This window comes from Abramis brama (assembly GCF_963993115.1).
Source record: "Abramis brama genome assembly, chromosome: 24".
Taxonomy (NCBI): Eukaryota; Metazoa; Chordata; class Actinopteri; order Cypriniformes; family Leuciscidae; genus Abramis; species Abramis brama.
The window spans coordinates 30,611,239-30,626,535 of NC_139986.1; the positions used below are offsets into that span (position 1 = coordinate 30,611,239).

The window sequence follows — 15,297 nt, forward strand, 5'->3', positions numbered from 1 at the left end:
AGTTAGTTTTACCAGTCCTAACACATTATCAGGTTAGTTTTACCTGTCCTCACACATTATCAGATTAGTTTTACCAGTCCTAACACATTATCAGGTTAGTTTTACCTGTCTTTGTGTTTCACCAGGAGCTGGTGGAGTTTCTCGGTCTCTCCACAGCTGTACAGATAATCTGCTTGTTCTAAAACTTCTTCAGCTGGAAAAAAGATGCAGTTAAAAATAATAATAAACAGCAGCACTAAGATTTTATTTAAAGCTCAATATTGAACAAGTACCTGATTCCAGCGCACTAACCGAAGCGAAACGAGTGACTCTGTCATAGATCAGGAATGACAGTGGAGTTACAGCCACGAGGAATGAAGCTGTTCTGTTCTGACAGTCACAAAACACACAAACTATTAATAACCATCATCAATGACAGCAACATTCACAGGTTATTTGCTCTTTCATGCACAACATCGTTTTCTCTCTCTCTCTCTCTCTCTCTCTCACACACATGTTCTACATGTGATCCTCATAACACTTCTAAAGGCAGATGTGGATCTTACTGAAGTTCTGATGCGTTCGGTCCAAATGCGCTGATTCATCCTCCTCATCCTCACGGTTCTGCTCACTAACCGCCTGAAAGCTCCAAACAAACTCGCGGACGCCATCAGTGTCTGAGAACAGATTGTTATTCTGTGTGTTTCGAGTTCTGGTTCTCAGTTCAGCTAATTAGGTTAAAGTTTGCGAGTCCGTTCCTCCAGCCGGCGCGCTGTCAACACGCACTGCCGTAAATGATTCGTACTTGTCGCAAAATTGTCTTTGGCTCTATTAAAAAGCTATCATGTTCCATGTTAAAATGTAAACAAACGACGACAATAAAAAAAGATCCATATTATAGAGAAGCCGAGCGAGAGGGGCGTCACACTGTACAATGAAAGACGTGACGCAAGTGTGTGAGTGTGTGTGTGTGTGTGTGTGAGAGAGAGAGAGAGAGAGAGAGAGAGAGAGAGAGAGAGAGAGAGAGAGAGAGAGAGAGAGAGAGAGAGTGAGTGTGAGTGTGTGTGTGTGTGTGTGTGTGTGTGTGTGTGTGTGAGAGAGAGAGAGTGTGTGTGTTCGTTCATGAGGGTGTGTCTGCTATCAGAATCTCTGGCGACTCATTCTCTACTGAAGCTCCTCCACTGAAGACTCATTTCACAGCATGTGAGTAACTCTAATGATTCAGATCAACAATTAACCAAAGCATTTGGATAATTAATAAGTAATGCTGGCCTCGTAAGCCTTATACAGAAGAACACGCTGAAAAACTAAGATACTTCATGTAAACGTTAAAGATGTTAACATCGACGCCTTTTGTCTTGTTAACGATTAACTTAAGTTACTTTTCCAGCCAAAATACGACGTTTCTGATCGCCTGTACATGGAAATGCGTCCTGACTCTTTACATGTAGTTTTCCAGCGTTGGGCCAATCACAGTCGTTTGTGGTGGTAGTTCGTCCAATGGGCGCAGAGAACGACGAGGCGCTGAGAATGAGGAAGTGTGAACTGTGGAAGTTGAAATATAACATTCATTTTCATTATTTATGAAGTAGTTAATACCAAGGTGTGTCTGTGTTTGTGTTCAGTGTGTGAGAATGGATCATCTGTCAGCAGCGCAGACGCGGTTTTCCCTCGATCTGTTCCAGAGAATCAGTGAAGGAGACGCGTCCGGGAATGTGTTTTATTCTCCTCTCAGCATCTCTGCGGCGCTGTCTATGCTGTCGCTCGGGGCTGGAGGAAACACGGCGACTCAGATGAGCCAGGTGAGGAACACACACACACACACACACACACACACACACACACACACACACACTGACAGCAGAACACACACACACACTGACAGCAGAACACTCACAGCAGAACACACACAACACACACACACACACACACACACACACACAGCACAAACACACACTCACAGCAGAATACACACTCACAGCAGAATACACACTCACAGCAGAATACACACACACTCACAGCAGAATAAAGGAAGCAAAGACACTAACATGTTGTTAATGTGGTGTGTTCATGATTGCGTGTGTTGAGTCGCATTGAGAGATCACGTCACGTGACGCTGTGTTTGCTCATGGAGGCGCAGCTTTTCTCACAGTCTGTACTTCGACTCCAGGGTTGGTGAGCTGTAGGTCTGTGAGTCATTATTACCACAGAAAGGCAGTAAATTGTTATGAAATGTTCTGTTATCAGCTCAGGGTGTGTAAATCAAGTCATCAAGAGAAAAGCTGTTTTCAACTTTTTTAGATGAATTAACATATTGAAATTTACATTTACATTTATTCCTTTAGCAGACGCTTTTATCCAAAGCGACTAACAAATGAGAACAATAGAAGCAGTGAAACTAACAATAGGACAACAATATGCACACATTTTTATTTTTTTTAATAAATAGAAAAGAAGAGAAAGTGTTAGTTTTACTGGATCAAGCGCTGCCGAAAAAGATGCGTCTTCAGCCGATTCTTGAAAGTGGTTACGGACTCAGCCGCTCTGGTTGGGGTTACGGACTCAGCCGCTCTGGTTGGGGTTACGGACTCAGCCGCTCTGGTTGAGGTTACGGACTCAGCCGCTCTGGTTGAGGTTCTCTGGTTGAGGTTACGGACTCAGCCGCTCTGGTTGAGGTTCTCTGGTTGAGGTTACGGACTCAGCCGCTCTGGTTGAGGTTACGGACTCAGCCGCTCTGGTTGAGGTTCTATGGTTGAGGTTACGGACTCAGCCGCTCTGGTTGAGTTTCTCTGGTTGGGGTTAGGGACTCAGCCGCTCTGGTTGGGGTTACAGACTCAGCCGCTCTGGTTGAGGTTACGGACTCAGCCGCTCTGGTTGAGGTTACGGACTCAGCCGCTCTGGTTGAGGTTCTCTGGTTGAGGTTACGGACTCAGCCGCTCTGGTTGAGGTTACGGACTCAGCCGCTCTGGTTGAGGTTCTCTGGTTGAGGTTACGGACTCAGCCGCTCTGGTTGAGGTTACGGACTCAGCCGCTCTGGTTGAGGTTACGGACTCAGCCGCTCTGGTTGAGTTTCTCTGGTTGGGGTTAGGGACTCAGCCGCTCTGGTTGGGGTTACAGACTCAGCCGCTCTGGTTGAGGTTACGGACTCAGCCGCTCTGGTTGAGGTTCTCTGGTTGAGGTTACGGACTCAGCCGCTCTGGTTGAGTTTCTCTGGTTGGGGTTAGGGACTCAGCCGCTCTGGTTGGGGTTACGGACTCAGCCGCTCTGGTTGAGGTTACGGACTCAGCCGCTCTGGTTGAGGTTACGGACTCAGCCGCTCTGGTTGAGGTTCTCTGGTTGAGGTTACGGACTCAGCCGCTCTGGTTGAGGTTACGGACTCAGCCGCTCTGGTTGAGGTTACGGACTCAGCCGCTCTGGTTGAGGTTCTCTGGTTGAGGTTACGGACTCAGCCGCTCTGGTTGAGGTTACGGACTCAGCCGCTCTGGTTGAGGTTCTCTGGTTGAGGTTACGGACTCAGCCGCTCTGGTTGAGTTTCTCTGGTTGGGGTTACAGACTCAGCCGCTCTGGTTGAGGTTACGGACTCAGCCGCTCTGGTTGAGGTTACGGACTCAGCCGCTCTGGTTGAGGTTCTCTGGTTGAGGTTACGGACTCAGCCGCTCTGGTTGAGGTTACGGACTCAGCCGCTCTGGTTGAGGTTACGGACTCAGCCGCTCTGGTTGAGGTTCTCTGGTTGAGGTTACGGACTCAGCCGCTCTGGTTGAGGTTCTCTGGTTGAGGTTACGGACTCAGCCGCTCTGGTTGAGGTTACGGACTCAGCCGCTCTGGTTGAGGTTCTATGGTTGAGGTTACGGACTCAGCCGCTCTGGTTGAGTTTCTCTGGTTGGGGTTAGGGACTCAGCCGCTCTGGTTGGGGTTACAGACTCAGCCGCTCTGGTTGAGGTTACGGACTCAGCCGCTCTGGTTGAGGTTACGGACTCAGCCGCTCTGGTTGAGGTTCTCTGGTTGAGGTTACGGACTCAGCCGCTCTGGTTGAGGTTACGGACTCAGCCGCTCTGGTTGAGGTTCTCTGGTTGAGGTTACGGACTCAGCCGCTCTGGTTGAGGTTACGGACTCAGCCGCTCTGGTTGAGGTTACGGACTCAGCCGCTCTGGTTGAGTTTCTCTGGTTGGGGTTAGGGACTCAGCCGCTCTGGTTGGGGTTACAGACTCAGCCGCTCTGGTTGAGGTTACGGACTCAGCCGCTCTGGTTGAGGTTCTCTGGTTGAGGTTACGGACTCAGCCGCTCTGGTTGAGTTTCTCTGGTTGGGGTTAGGGACTCAGCCGCTCTGGTTGGGGTTACGGACTCAGCCGCTCTGGTTGAGGTTACGGACTCAGCCGCTCTGGTTGAGGTTACGGACTCAGCCGCTCTGGTTGAGGTTCTCTGGTTGAGGTTACGGACTCAGCCGCTCTGGTTGAGGTTACGGACTCAGCCGCTCTGGTTGAGGTTACGGACTCAGCCGCTCTGGTTGAGGTTCTCTGGTTGAGGTTACGGACTCAGCCGCTCTGGTTGAGGTTACGGACTCAGCCGCTCTGGTTGAGGTTCTCTGGTTGAGGTTACGGACTCAGCCGCTCTGGTTGAGTTTCTCTGGTTGGGGTTACAGACTCAGCCGCTCTGGTTGAGGTTACGGACTCAGCCGCTCTGGTTGAGGTTACGGACTCAGCCGCTCTGGTTGAGGTTACGGACTCAGCCGCTCTGGTTGAGGTTCTCTGGTTGAGGTTACGGACTCAGCCGCTCTGGTTGAGGTTACGGACTCAGCCGCTCTGGTTGAGGTTACGGACTCAGCCGCTCTGGTTGAGGTTCTCTGGTTGGGGTTACAGACTCAGCCGCTCTGGTTGAGGTTACGGACTCAGCCGCTCTGGTTGAGGTTACGGACTCAGCCGCTCTGGTTGAGGTTACGGACTCAGCCGCTCTGGTTGAGGTTACGGACTCAGCCGCTCTGGTTGAGGTTCTCTGGTTGAGGTTACGGACTCAGCCGCTCTGGTTGAGGTTACGGACTCAGCCGCTCTGGTTGAGGTTCTCTGGTTGGGGTTACAGACTCAGCCGCTCTGGTTGAGGTTACGGACTCAGCCGCTCTGGTTGAGGTTCTCTGGTTGAGGTTACGGACTCAGCCGCTCTGGTTGAGGTTACGGACTCAGCCGCTCTGGTTGAGGTTCTCTGGTTGAGGTTACGGACTCAGCCGCTCTGGTTGAGTTTCTCTGGTTGGGGTTAGGGACTCAGCCGCTCTGGTTGGGGTTACAGACTCAGCCGCTCTGGTTGAGGTTACGGACTCAGCCGCTCTGGTTGAGGTTACGGACTCAGCCGCTCTGGTTGAGGTTCTCTGGTTGAGGTTACGGACTCAGCCGCTCTGGTTGAGGTTACGGACTCAGCCGCTCTGGTTGAGGTTCTATGGTTGAGGTTACGGACTCAGCCGCTCTGGTTGAGTTTCTCTGGTTGGGGTTAGGGACTCAGCCGCTCTGGTTGGGGTTACAGACTCAGCCGCTCTGGTTGAGGTTACGGACTCAGCCGCTCTGGTTGAGGTTACGGACTCAGCCGCTCTGGTTGAGGTTCTCTGGTTGAGGTTACGGACTCAGCCGCTCTGGTTGAGGTTCTCTGGTTGGGGTTACAGACTCAGCCGCTCTGGTTGAGGTTACGGACTCAGCCGCTCTGGTTGATTTTCTCTGGTTGGGGTTAGGGACTCAGCCGCTCTTGGTTGGGGTTACGGACTCAGCCGCTCTGGTTGAGGTTACGGAATCCGCCGCTCTGGTTGAGGTTCTCTGGTTGGGGTTACGGACTCAGCCGCTCTGGTTGAGGTTACGGACTCAGCCGCTCTGGTTGAGGTTCTCTGGTTGGGGTTACGGACTCAGCCGCTCTGGTTGAGTTTCTCTGATTGGGGTTACAAAGGCACCCAGAGGTGGTAAAGGATCACCTATTGATAAATCTGAATGGACAGAATGACTGTTGAAACATTTATTTGTTTGATTAAATGGTTTATTTTGATTAAATAATGTTGATCACATTTTCAGCAAAAACTGATTAAAGCTTCGTCTGTGAACTGAAGATATTTATGCTTCCATAGTGTCTATTTCTCAGTATTTTTTTACAGAATAATCACATCTGCAACTTCTGTAATTGACTGTTTGTCTCCAGGCTTTGCATTTTGCCGGAGCAGAGGCTGAAACCCACGCTGGCTTTAGTAAACTCCTGAGCGAGATGATCCGAGCCGAGGCGCCGTACGCACTGAGTCTCGCCAATCGCCTGTATGGAGAGAAGAGCTACAGATTCACTGAGGTTCACACACACACACACACACACACACACACACGTCTGCCTGCTTTATTCTTATGCACCAGTTTACAGAAGATGCTCTGTGGGCCTTAGACGACAAAATATGTAAAAAAAATCACTTTTGGAGCACAGACTGAAGTTAGGTCTGATTTTAAAGAAGACTCTTGGCAGATTATTGTTGAAGTGAAGTGAAAAAAAGTTTTAGGTTTTTTTAAATGGTGAAAAAAAGTTATACATGTTTTAGTTGTTTGTGCAGTACGTCTTTATTTTTCCTCTTTGTTGTTCCAGAAGTTCGTCAGTGACACGAAGGGCCTGTATCGGGCTGATCTGGAGACGCTGGACTTCATCGGTCAGGCGGACTCGGCTCGTTCACACATCAACAGCTGGGTGGAGGAACAAACACAAGGTGGACAAGCACAAATTTAACACAATGTCAGGAAGAAAAGCACAATGATGTGTCTTTAATGCGACATCACTTCATCCATTGAGTGCTGCATTACTACTACTAATAAACTCACTTGATTTGATCAGTTCCTGCTGTGTCCGTTATAATGTGTCTATAATCGTAGAGAAGATCAAGGACCTGCTGGCAGAAGGAGACGTGGATTCTCTGACCAAACTCGTGCTGGTAAACGCTGTGTATTTCAAGGGCGACTGGGAGAGAAAGTTCAGAGAGGATCAGACCCGAGACGAGCAGTTCAAGATCAACAAGGTCAGATTCAGACGCTCTCACATTATTATTTTACCTTTTTAATGTGAACTTTCTTACATGGTTTGACTTGAATGTCTATTTATCTTTTTCTTTAATATGCTTTTTAATTACCATTGTGTGTGAGATTGGCTACTGCATATAAATGCACTTTCCTTGTCAGCTTTTTTCCTACAGCACTTTATACAATACAGATTGTTTCAAAGCAGCTTCACAGTAATAACAGGAAAATAATGATATTAAACCATCATTATTCAGCTGAAATCAGTTCACTGTTGATTCATATCTGTTCAATAACTGTGTAAAGTGCATCAGTTATGAAAAGAGTTCAATTGAGCTGTAAAGTAGCTCTGCAGAAAACAGTGGTGTAATCTTCCAGCTTGGGAAACACTGCGAAAGCCTGATATTGAATTTAGAAATAGGGAACAATTGGGCAGCAGTTCTCAAATATTTCAAAGTAAATGTATATAAAATAGGTCGATGTAACTGAATGTCATACTGAAATGGATGAGACATACACACATTTCCAGATTACAGGGATGTTTAGTGGGACAGTGGGAAGAATCTTTTAGTGCTAGTCGTCATCAATCTCATTCCTGATGAAAGAGACTGAAGATGCCGTTTGCTGGATCATGTGATTATTTAAATTTATCTTGGATGGAGGGCAGACTGATCCATGTTGTGTATTCTTCATTTCTTCATGGAATATGTGTAATATTTATGTTGTTTCCTTCTTGATGATTTTTGCAGCAACAGTCATGTGATATCAGTGAGAGTGACGATATGTTTTCATTGGTTGACAGAATGAATCGAAGCCGGTGCGGATGATGTTCCAGAAGGCCAAGTTTCCTCTGGCCTTCATTCCTGAGGTGAACTGTCAGATTCTGGAGCTGCCGTATGTGGGAAAAGACCTCAGTATGTTGATCCTGCTTCCCAACGCCATGGAGGACGACAACACCGGCCTTCAGAAGGTGTGGAGTTGTGTTGATCTGCTGTGTGGAGTTGTGTTGTGTTAATCTGCTGTGTTGAGTTGTGTCGATCTCTCTTGTCCAGCTGGAGAGCGCGCTGAGCTTCGAGAACTTCATGGAGTGGACCCGACCCGACATGATGGACCTTCTGGAAGTTGAAGTGTCTCTGCCCAGATTCAAGATGGAGGAAACCTATAACATGAACTCTCTTCTGATCAGCCTGGGAATGGTGGATGCGTTTGACTCGCAGAAAGCTGATTTTTCAGGAATGTCCCCTCGGAATGATCTGGTGCTGTCGAAGGTGGTGCACAAGTCGTTTGTTGAAGTGAACGAAGAGGGAACGGAGGCGGCGGCGGCCACCGGTGCCGTGATGATGATGCGCTGTCTGATGCGTCCCGAGCGCTTCTGTGCCGATCACCCGTTCCTCTTCTTCATCCGCCACAACCCGTCCAGGAGCGTTCTGTTCTACGGGCGCGTCTGCTCTCCATGAGATCCCACGGGTTTCATCTGATTAGAACAGGTTCTGGTCTGTGCAGTCAAAGGGTTAGTGGAAAGACCGGTTGCTCTTCAATGAAAATGTCCTTTTGCCTTAATTCCTGCGTGCCTGTGTTGTTTCCTCTATTGAATAATCTGGAGTGAAATTGTCTGTGCATTTGCTGTACAGGTTCATGTGAAATTATGAATAAACAACTTGTGATTGTTCAAAAAATAAAATGAAACCTGTTTCTTTATGCCCTCCAAATGCTTCAAGATACTGATAAAGCTCAAACTTAGTGTACAAAATTGTGTACCTCTTTTGACCATTGACATCTCTGAATGTGATATTTACCATCTGTTCTCCAAACTGCTTTATCCCAGTGGTTATATCAGGGATTTCAGCTTCGGTCCTGCAGAGGTTAGTGCCCACCCAATCTAACACAACTGAACAAGCTCTTCAATGTCTTCAGGATTACTAGAAAGCTACAGGTGAGTTTTTATCAACGCTGCAGGACTGAAGCTACACATCTCTGATCTAGATGATAAACGCTGCGTACAGATGGAGCTGGGAAACTGCAACATGCAGAAAATAGCAAACCTTACATAAGCTGCTCTTTATTATAGATAGATAGTTAGTAGATTGTCCTCACTCAATGGCTGGCTGTCGAGGTGGTGTCCGCTTAATAATATAGAATTCATAGACAATTATTTAGAATGCTTTTAAAGCTTTTAATGCAATATTTTTTTTGGAGAAAGCAAGAATCCCCAGTTTTAAATGAGTGGTTAGTTTCTAAAGTACACTATGGAGAGGATAACATGAAATTAAGAGCAAATGTATACATTTTGAAAATATATGTGCAACTCTAAAATCAAAGAATATTCCATAAAATAAAGGAATATATATTAGCCTACATTAACTACATTTTTATATAGCCTAACCCTCCCTCCCTTTTATTTCTAGTTATTTGTTATTTTATTTATTTACTTGTTTAATATTGAATATTTGATATTCAAATAATATTACTTGAATAACTATTAGGAATTATGTGTCATTATAAGAGTTTGATATAAATATGTGAATGTTAAATTTTTATTAATATTAATTTATTGTTTTTTGTCTTTTTCCCCTTAAATCATATGTAAAAGTGTCTAACTATGTACTTTTTGGTTATTGTTCTAATCGTGTTTTTTAGGCTATGTGTTGGTGGCTATTATCACAGAAGAAAAAAAGTAGAAGGAAAAATAAGGAATATTTATTGGGGGAAAATATGATGTCTTTAAAGGAACTGTCAATTTGTATAATTGTGTTAAATGTGTTTGAATTGAAATACAGTACATAATAAAGTACATTATATATATATATGCTAAAATATTTGTTATTTGGACATTAGATGTGCCTTATTTAGAATTTTGATCCTACAAGTGTATTTTTATGATAGCAATAACTGTAAAAGGGGTAAATCAAATGTAGGCTAATATACTGTCAATTACTAAGCTCAGATTCATCTTACCAGTAAAAATTTATATTGTGCTTTTGTAATTATTTATTTTTAATTTTGTGATTTTAACTTCTGCTTTACAAAGCTTTTTTTTAGATTGTGTTCTAATGTTCTTCTAATCATAAACATGTACTACAGCTGCCAAACAAAACCAGAGAGAAATGTATTCATAAATCTTTAAAACTATCTAATTAATTGGGCACAAAACATTCAGCCAGTAAAAAAAGAAAACCTGTATATATATATATTGTATTTAGGCCTATCTATTTTGGACTAATAGTGGTTAATAAAGTCCAATAATGGCAGGGCTCTACAGTGCGCCCATTTCACTCGCACATGCGAGTAAATATTTCAGCGTGCGAACGTGAAAAAATATTTGGGCGCACTCGTGCGAGTGACACAGCATTTTTCTATAGAAACAGCTGCAAATACATCATCATGAGGAGGGGCAGAGTAGGACACTATAGTATATATATATTACCGGGAGATCAATTTAGGCCTAAATCTTCAGTAGCTAGTCTGTAGCCTCATACAAAAAACTACAATGCCCACACACGAACTATTTTAGGGCCCTATAATTTCCGCGATCACGGAATCGCGGAATTGGCAAATTAACGCGGAATCTAGTGTCAACGCGGAATTTTACATATTTGGAATAAAATTCTGTTTTTGTGTGGGAGAAAAACGTATGTCTGAGGAAAATCGCATATTACTGAAAGAACGAGCAGAGAGAGAGGCCCGGTCGCGCGCGCGTCTTCAAACTGTCTTGCTCTCTCTCACTCCCTCGCGCTTATTAATCTAAATCAATTGAGAGTTGACACAATGGTAAAAGATCGGAAGAACGAGATTTCACGTGGAGCATTCGGATATTTTTTTTCCTGAATTAGGCTACCGCTGTGTGTGAATTGTGCAAAAAAAAAAAAAAACTTTTTTACCTTTCCTTCTTCTCTGAAAAGCGTTCCGCCCATTCAGCTGACATAAAAAACACTTTCAATAAACTAAACAAATCCTATCCAATGATGAAATGTTTTCTGTGTTGACAAATCTTGTGCGATGTCCTAAAACTGCCGGGATAATCACACAACGCGTACAAGTCTGCTAATGATACGTCCGATTCGCGAACTAATGACTCATTTGAACCAATTCACTTTAATGAATGGTTAAAACAACTGATCTGTCCAACACTGAATCGGTATAATCTGTATAACAAAATCGGTAACACTTTACAATAAGGTTCCATTTATTAAACTCTGGTTAACTAGATCAGTTAACATTAACTATTAATAAACTGCACTTCTACAGCATTTATTAATCTTTATTAATGTTAATTTCACCATTTAGTAGCCTACATTATTTAAATGAAAAGTTGTATTTGTTAACATTAGTTAGCTTAATGCACTGTGTGAAGTAACATTAAAAATACAGGGTTAGGGTTAACTAAGATTAACAAAGATTAATAAATACAGTAACAAATGTATTGCTCGTGGTTCATGTTAGTTAGCCTAATACATTCACTAATGTAAACAAACCAAACCACATTTAACATCTCTTAAAATGAGAATTTTGTTTGTTACCTCTTAAATTGTTTGAATTTAGGGTCATTCCTATTTTATTTGTGTACATTTTAATCATTAACATTAAAAACACTCTTTTTACGTAAAGGGTAAAAAAAAAACAGAATTCCCAAAAATTAAAACGGAAAAAACGGAATTTGGGAAAAAATAAAACGGATTTTATAGGGCCCTACTAATTCGGATCAGCACAGAGGGGCCCTCCCTGGAACTGTTTGATCCTACAAAATGTGCTGAAAATTGGCTGTCTGCTGGAAAGAGGTCAAGGCGACCAGGCTACAAAGCTTGGCCAAGTGACTCAGACATGATCTTCATTTCAGATAAAATGTGAAACATACATAGGGCCTACATACAATGATAAATGAAATCTACATGACGATAAAATAGAATTAAATTAAAATCTTTTGTTTGAAAGTTTTGGTCTGATGTTCTTAACCTTACAGTGAGCATTGTAAATTTAATTGTTGAATGATTCTAATAATAAAACTATAATGATAAACTTATACAACAAAAATGACTGTGCCCCCAAATATTTGTCTGTGCTCCTAATTTTTTTTATTTAGGCGCACCAGTGCTCCTTGTTCAAAAAGTAAGTGTAGAGCCCTGAATGGTATGAGAGAGTGTCAGTGGTAATATCATTGTGTTGTTGTCGGTCAATGTTAGAGGATCTGTGTAACAACTGAGGCTTAGCCTGACAGTTAGCCTGCCCTGGACCAGGCTAGTTTCCCAGCATAAGTTGCCAGAGTAACTGAGTTTGAACTATTTTAAGTTTGCTTTATAAAACAGAATCCACCGACAATAAGTCTGGCTAACCAAAATAAGCCTGGCTTGTATTCGAATCTTGTTTTATGGAACAACCCTCAGATAACAGTAGCACACAATACAATATTTCATACTTTACACTCATAACAAAAAAAGTAACTGGACACAGACAAATGGTGTAATTCAGCCAAAAACAGACATCCAAGATCTCTTCCTTAGTTGTAAAGAATCATTTAAAAAGAATCAGTTTTATGACACTGAAAAATCTAATATATTTTCTAAAACTGGAAATAGTCAAATCAAAAGATCTATGGAAAGACCATTTGCAAGTTCTTTCATGACTAAAGGACTAAAAGATTCTTAAATATAAGATTGTTTTTTTTTTATATAAGACTGGTTAACTTTGAGAAGAGTTTAAAATTAGGAGACCCAACCTCTTTTTAGTGACCACACTGAACAGAGTAAGATGTGTTTCAATCATAACTAAACCATGTTGCTTCGTTTGGTGACACTATTGGATGAGAACTGAACTGAGCTGATGATGACATCGCGGTTTTCTACAGAACTGCTTTATAGACGAAATTAACTCATTTAATAATTGATGATCTTTAGACAAGGAACTGAACTGACCTCAGCTGAACAATGACAGAGTTTCAGTATCAATATAGCTAGCAAATTACAACAGATAGAGACAAATCTTACACAGCGGTCAAGTCATCTTCATTTATATAGCGCTTTTAACAATGTAGATTGTTCCAAAGCAGCTTTACATTGATAATAAGAAATAAAGTGTTTTAAGTGTTAGATGCAGGTGTCAAGTGCTAATGTTCCAATACACTGTCATCATTCAGTAAACATTGATGAGCTCATATCAAAAGACCATAGAAAGGGGTTTGAGGGATAAATAATCAAAGTATTAGCTGCTAACAAAGATTTATTTAATGCTCCCTGTGTTATATTTCAATAGCAATACTTGTGGACAGCCTAATACATGGTCAAAAGTCCCTTTATCAAATATATTAAGAAAATAAGTATTAAGAAAGTTCCAACCTATCATTCATATAAATCCTGGCAGACGAGCAGCAGGTGAGCTTGTGCATCATTGCAGCCCGACTAATGAAAAGCAGACCAAAACAGTAGATCAAAATAATTCCTTCCTTTTTTCTTTTTTTTTTACATTAAATCTCAATTTAAGAGTAAAACTTACAGTAAGTTGAGCTTGGCTACTTTGCACAATTCATTAAAAACAAGGCCAAACAAACAGAAAGCCACCCAATGTGACCACATGCTAGAATTAGCTAAAAAAAACAGAACAGCTTCTGAATTTAACTTTTATATCTTTGCTGTGGTGCATCATGGGAGGTGGGAGACACCAAGTGTAGAAGATGAAGGGGGTTGTTTGTTGTTTTAAAATTAAACATTTTTCAAAGAGCAAATGTGTAAAAATGTCTGTTAAATAATTTGTTGGTTAGGACATGTACAAAAAGTTTATTATAATTATTGGTTGTTAGGTGAATTTAATTCCTGATTGTTTGCATGTCTGTCAATGGTTGTGCTCAGGAGTATAAATGCCCACAAGCTGATCTTGCACAGTGTGTGTCTGTGATGGAAGTTGGAGAGTGAGGAAGCTGCTGGAGTTTGGAATTAGTGAGTTAAATTCTGTCTATTTTCTGGTTTCACAGACAAGGCTTAAAGGAATAGTTCACTTAAAAATTTACTCAGCCTCAAGTTGTTTCAAAACTGTATAAATTTCATTCTTCTGCTGAACACGAGATATTTTGAACAATGTCGGTAACCAAACAGTTGATGGACCCCATTAACTTCCCTAGGTTTTTTTTCCTACTATTGAAGTCAATGGGGTCCATCAAAATATACTTCTGTGGCATAACTTATTCGAGCTTCATTAAATTAACACTAACTACATGTCATTTGTAATATCATCCTCTGACTCATGCTAGAGCATTTCAAGCACTTATAGACCTGTTTTACTGAACAGCTCATTACTGTTTGACACAGATGGACCATCTTATTTACATATCTATCTCCCACATTTCTGTTACTCTAGACAAATTAGCAACAGGGTAAATTCAATTTAATTCATTGATTTGTTTTATTTCCAGTGAGATCCTGACATGTCAGTAACCTTCTGGAAAATCAACAGCTGCCCAGATGAGAAGTCCTTCCAGGTTTGAAGACAAACCTGTGATCCTTGATATGTTTAAATTTGCTTGTTCTCTTTACTGGGTCAAACCATATTCCCCAGAAACCTTATGGTGAATGTTCCCACACTTCAGTGCAGCTTATAATCAACCAATGCAAGGCTAAGTAGAGTGTAGCATCAGTTGCCAGCAGGTGTATATCCACTGCTATTTGAGCTCAGATATCAGATATATAGGGGCACCCCGAATTTAGTTACTAGAACTTATGTGGTGTGCACACTAAAGAACTTTAGGGATGGTTGATCATTGGTGTGTATTTATCAGGATTCATTTTATTGTTTAAGTGTTGTGCTTTGTTTTAGTTGACCGTGCTTGACTGTTCTATTTGATCACTCGTGCACCTAAATGAGCATTAGCACTGATGCTTAAGTTTCCGCCTGTCCTCTGAAGCACCGTGCGTGCGTGCGTGCGTGCGTGTAGATGGTCTGAAGAAGGATGCAGATAAGAAGAGTTAGAGTTTTTTTTGCCCACCTGTGTACTATTGATGTCCTGTTAACCTACACTTTGTATTTCACCCCTTCATTGTTTTACAGCTGTCTGACAGTTGCAAATTCTCACAACTGACTTGATTCTAGCCAATAGCCATACTGGCTCATCTTGGGATTGACTGAGACCTAAATTTAATCAAATAACAAAATGACACCACCTGTCTCTACCAACTTCACCAAACCTTGGAGGGGTTTGAAAACAGGTGTGACACTTCTTGGAAATTCTCATCTGTGCAATCATTCTTTTGAATTTTATACTAATTCTAACTGAAATGTGATATCTTCCTCTAGGTGAGCTGGGTGTGCGGTTGTTCTCCCTTCA

The 15,297-nt window shown here is 42.4% G+C and overlaps 2 protein-coding genes across 2 annotated transcripts in view; one reads left to right on the top strand and one right to left on the bottom strand.

Annotated features, from left to right (window-relative positions):
- Nucleotides 1-802, bottom strand: part of rmdn1 (regulator of microtubule dynamics 1) — a 3,227-nt gene extending 2,425 nt beyond the window's left edge. Inside the window, exons 1-3 of the mRNA XM_084102118.1 lie at nt 546-802; nt 273-369; nt 106-193 (exon numbers count right to left, since the gene is read on the bottom strand). Of these exons, the coding sequence (XP_083958244.1) occupies nt 106-193; nt 273-369; nt 546-650 (290 nt within the window). The 5' untranslated portion in view covers nt 651-802. The remainder of the gene's footprint in view (nt 1-105; nt 194-272; nt 370-545) is intronic.
- Nucleotides 803-1,043: 241 nt separating this feature from the next.
- On the top strand, nt 1,044-8,678 carry serpinb1l3 (serpin peptidase inhibitor, clade B (ovalbumin), member 1, like 3). The gene is made up of 7 exons (XM_084102117.1): nt 1,044-1,182; nt 1,605-1,781; nt 6,145-6,285; nt 6,571-6,688; nt 6,852-6,994; nt 7,795-7,962; nt 8,045-8,678. Exons 2-7 carry the CDS (start codon nt 1,614-1,616, stop codon nt 8,447-8,449), a joined length of 1,143 nt encoding a protein of 380 aa, XP_083958243.1. The 5' UTR covers nt 1,044-1,182; nt 1,605-1,613; the 3' UTR covers nt 8,450-8,678.
- Nucleotides 8,679-15,297: the final 6,619 nt, after the last annotated feature.

What these genes read in the sequence shown, in the direction of transcription:
- serpinb1l3 (XM_084102117.1), top strand. Translation starts at nt 1,614, where the DNA reads ATGGATCATCTGTCAGCAGCGCAGACGCGGTTTTCCCTCGATCTGTTC. An exon ending in CGGCGACTCAGATGAGCCAG is followed by an intron (nt 1,782 to 6,144) that starts GTGAGGAACACA and finishes GTTTGTCTCCAG; the next exon opens with GCTTTGCATTTTGCCGGAGC. An exon ending in AGCAGTTCAAGATCAACAAG is followed by an intron (nt 6,995 to 7,794) that starts GTCAGATTCAGA and finishes ATTGGTTGACAG; the next exon opens with AATGAATCGAAGCCGGTGCG.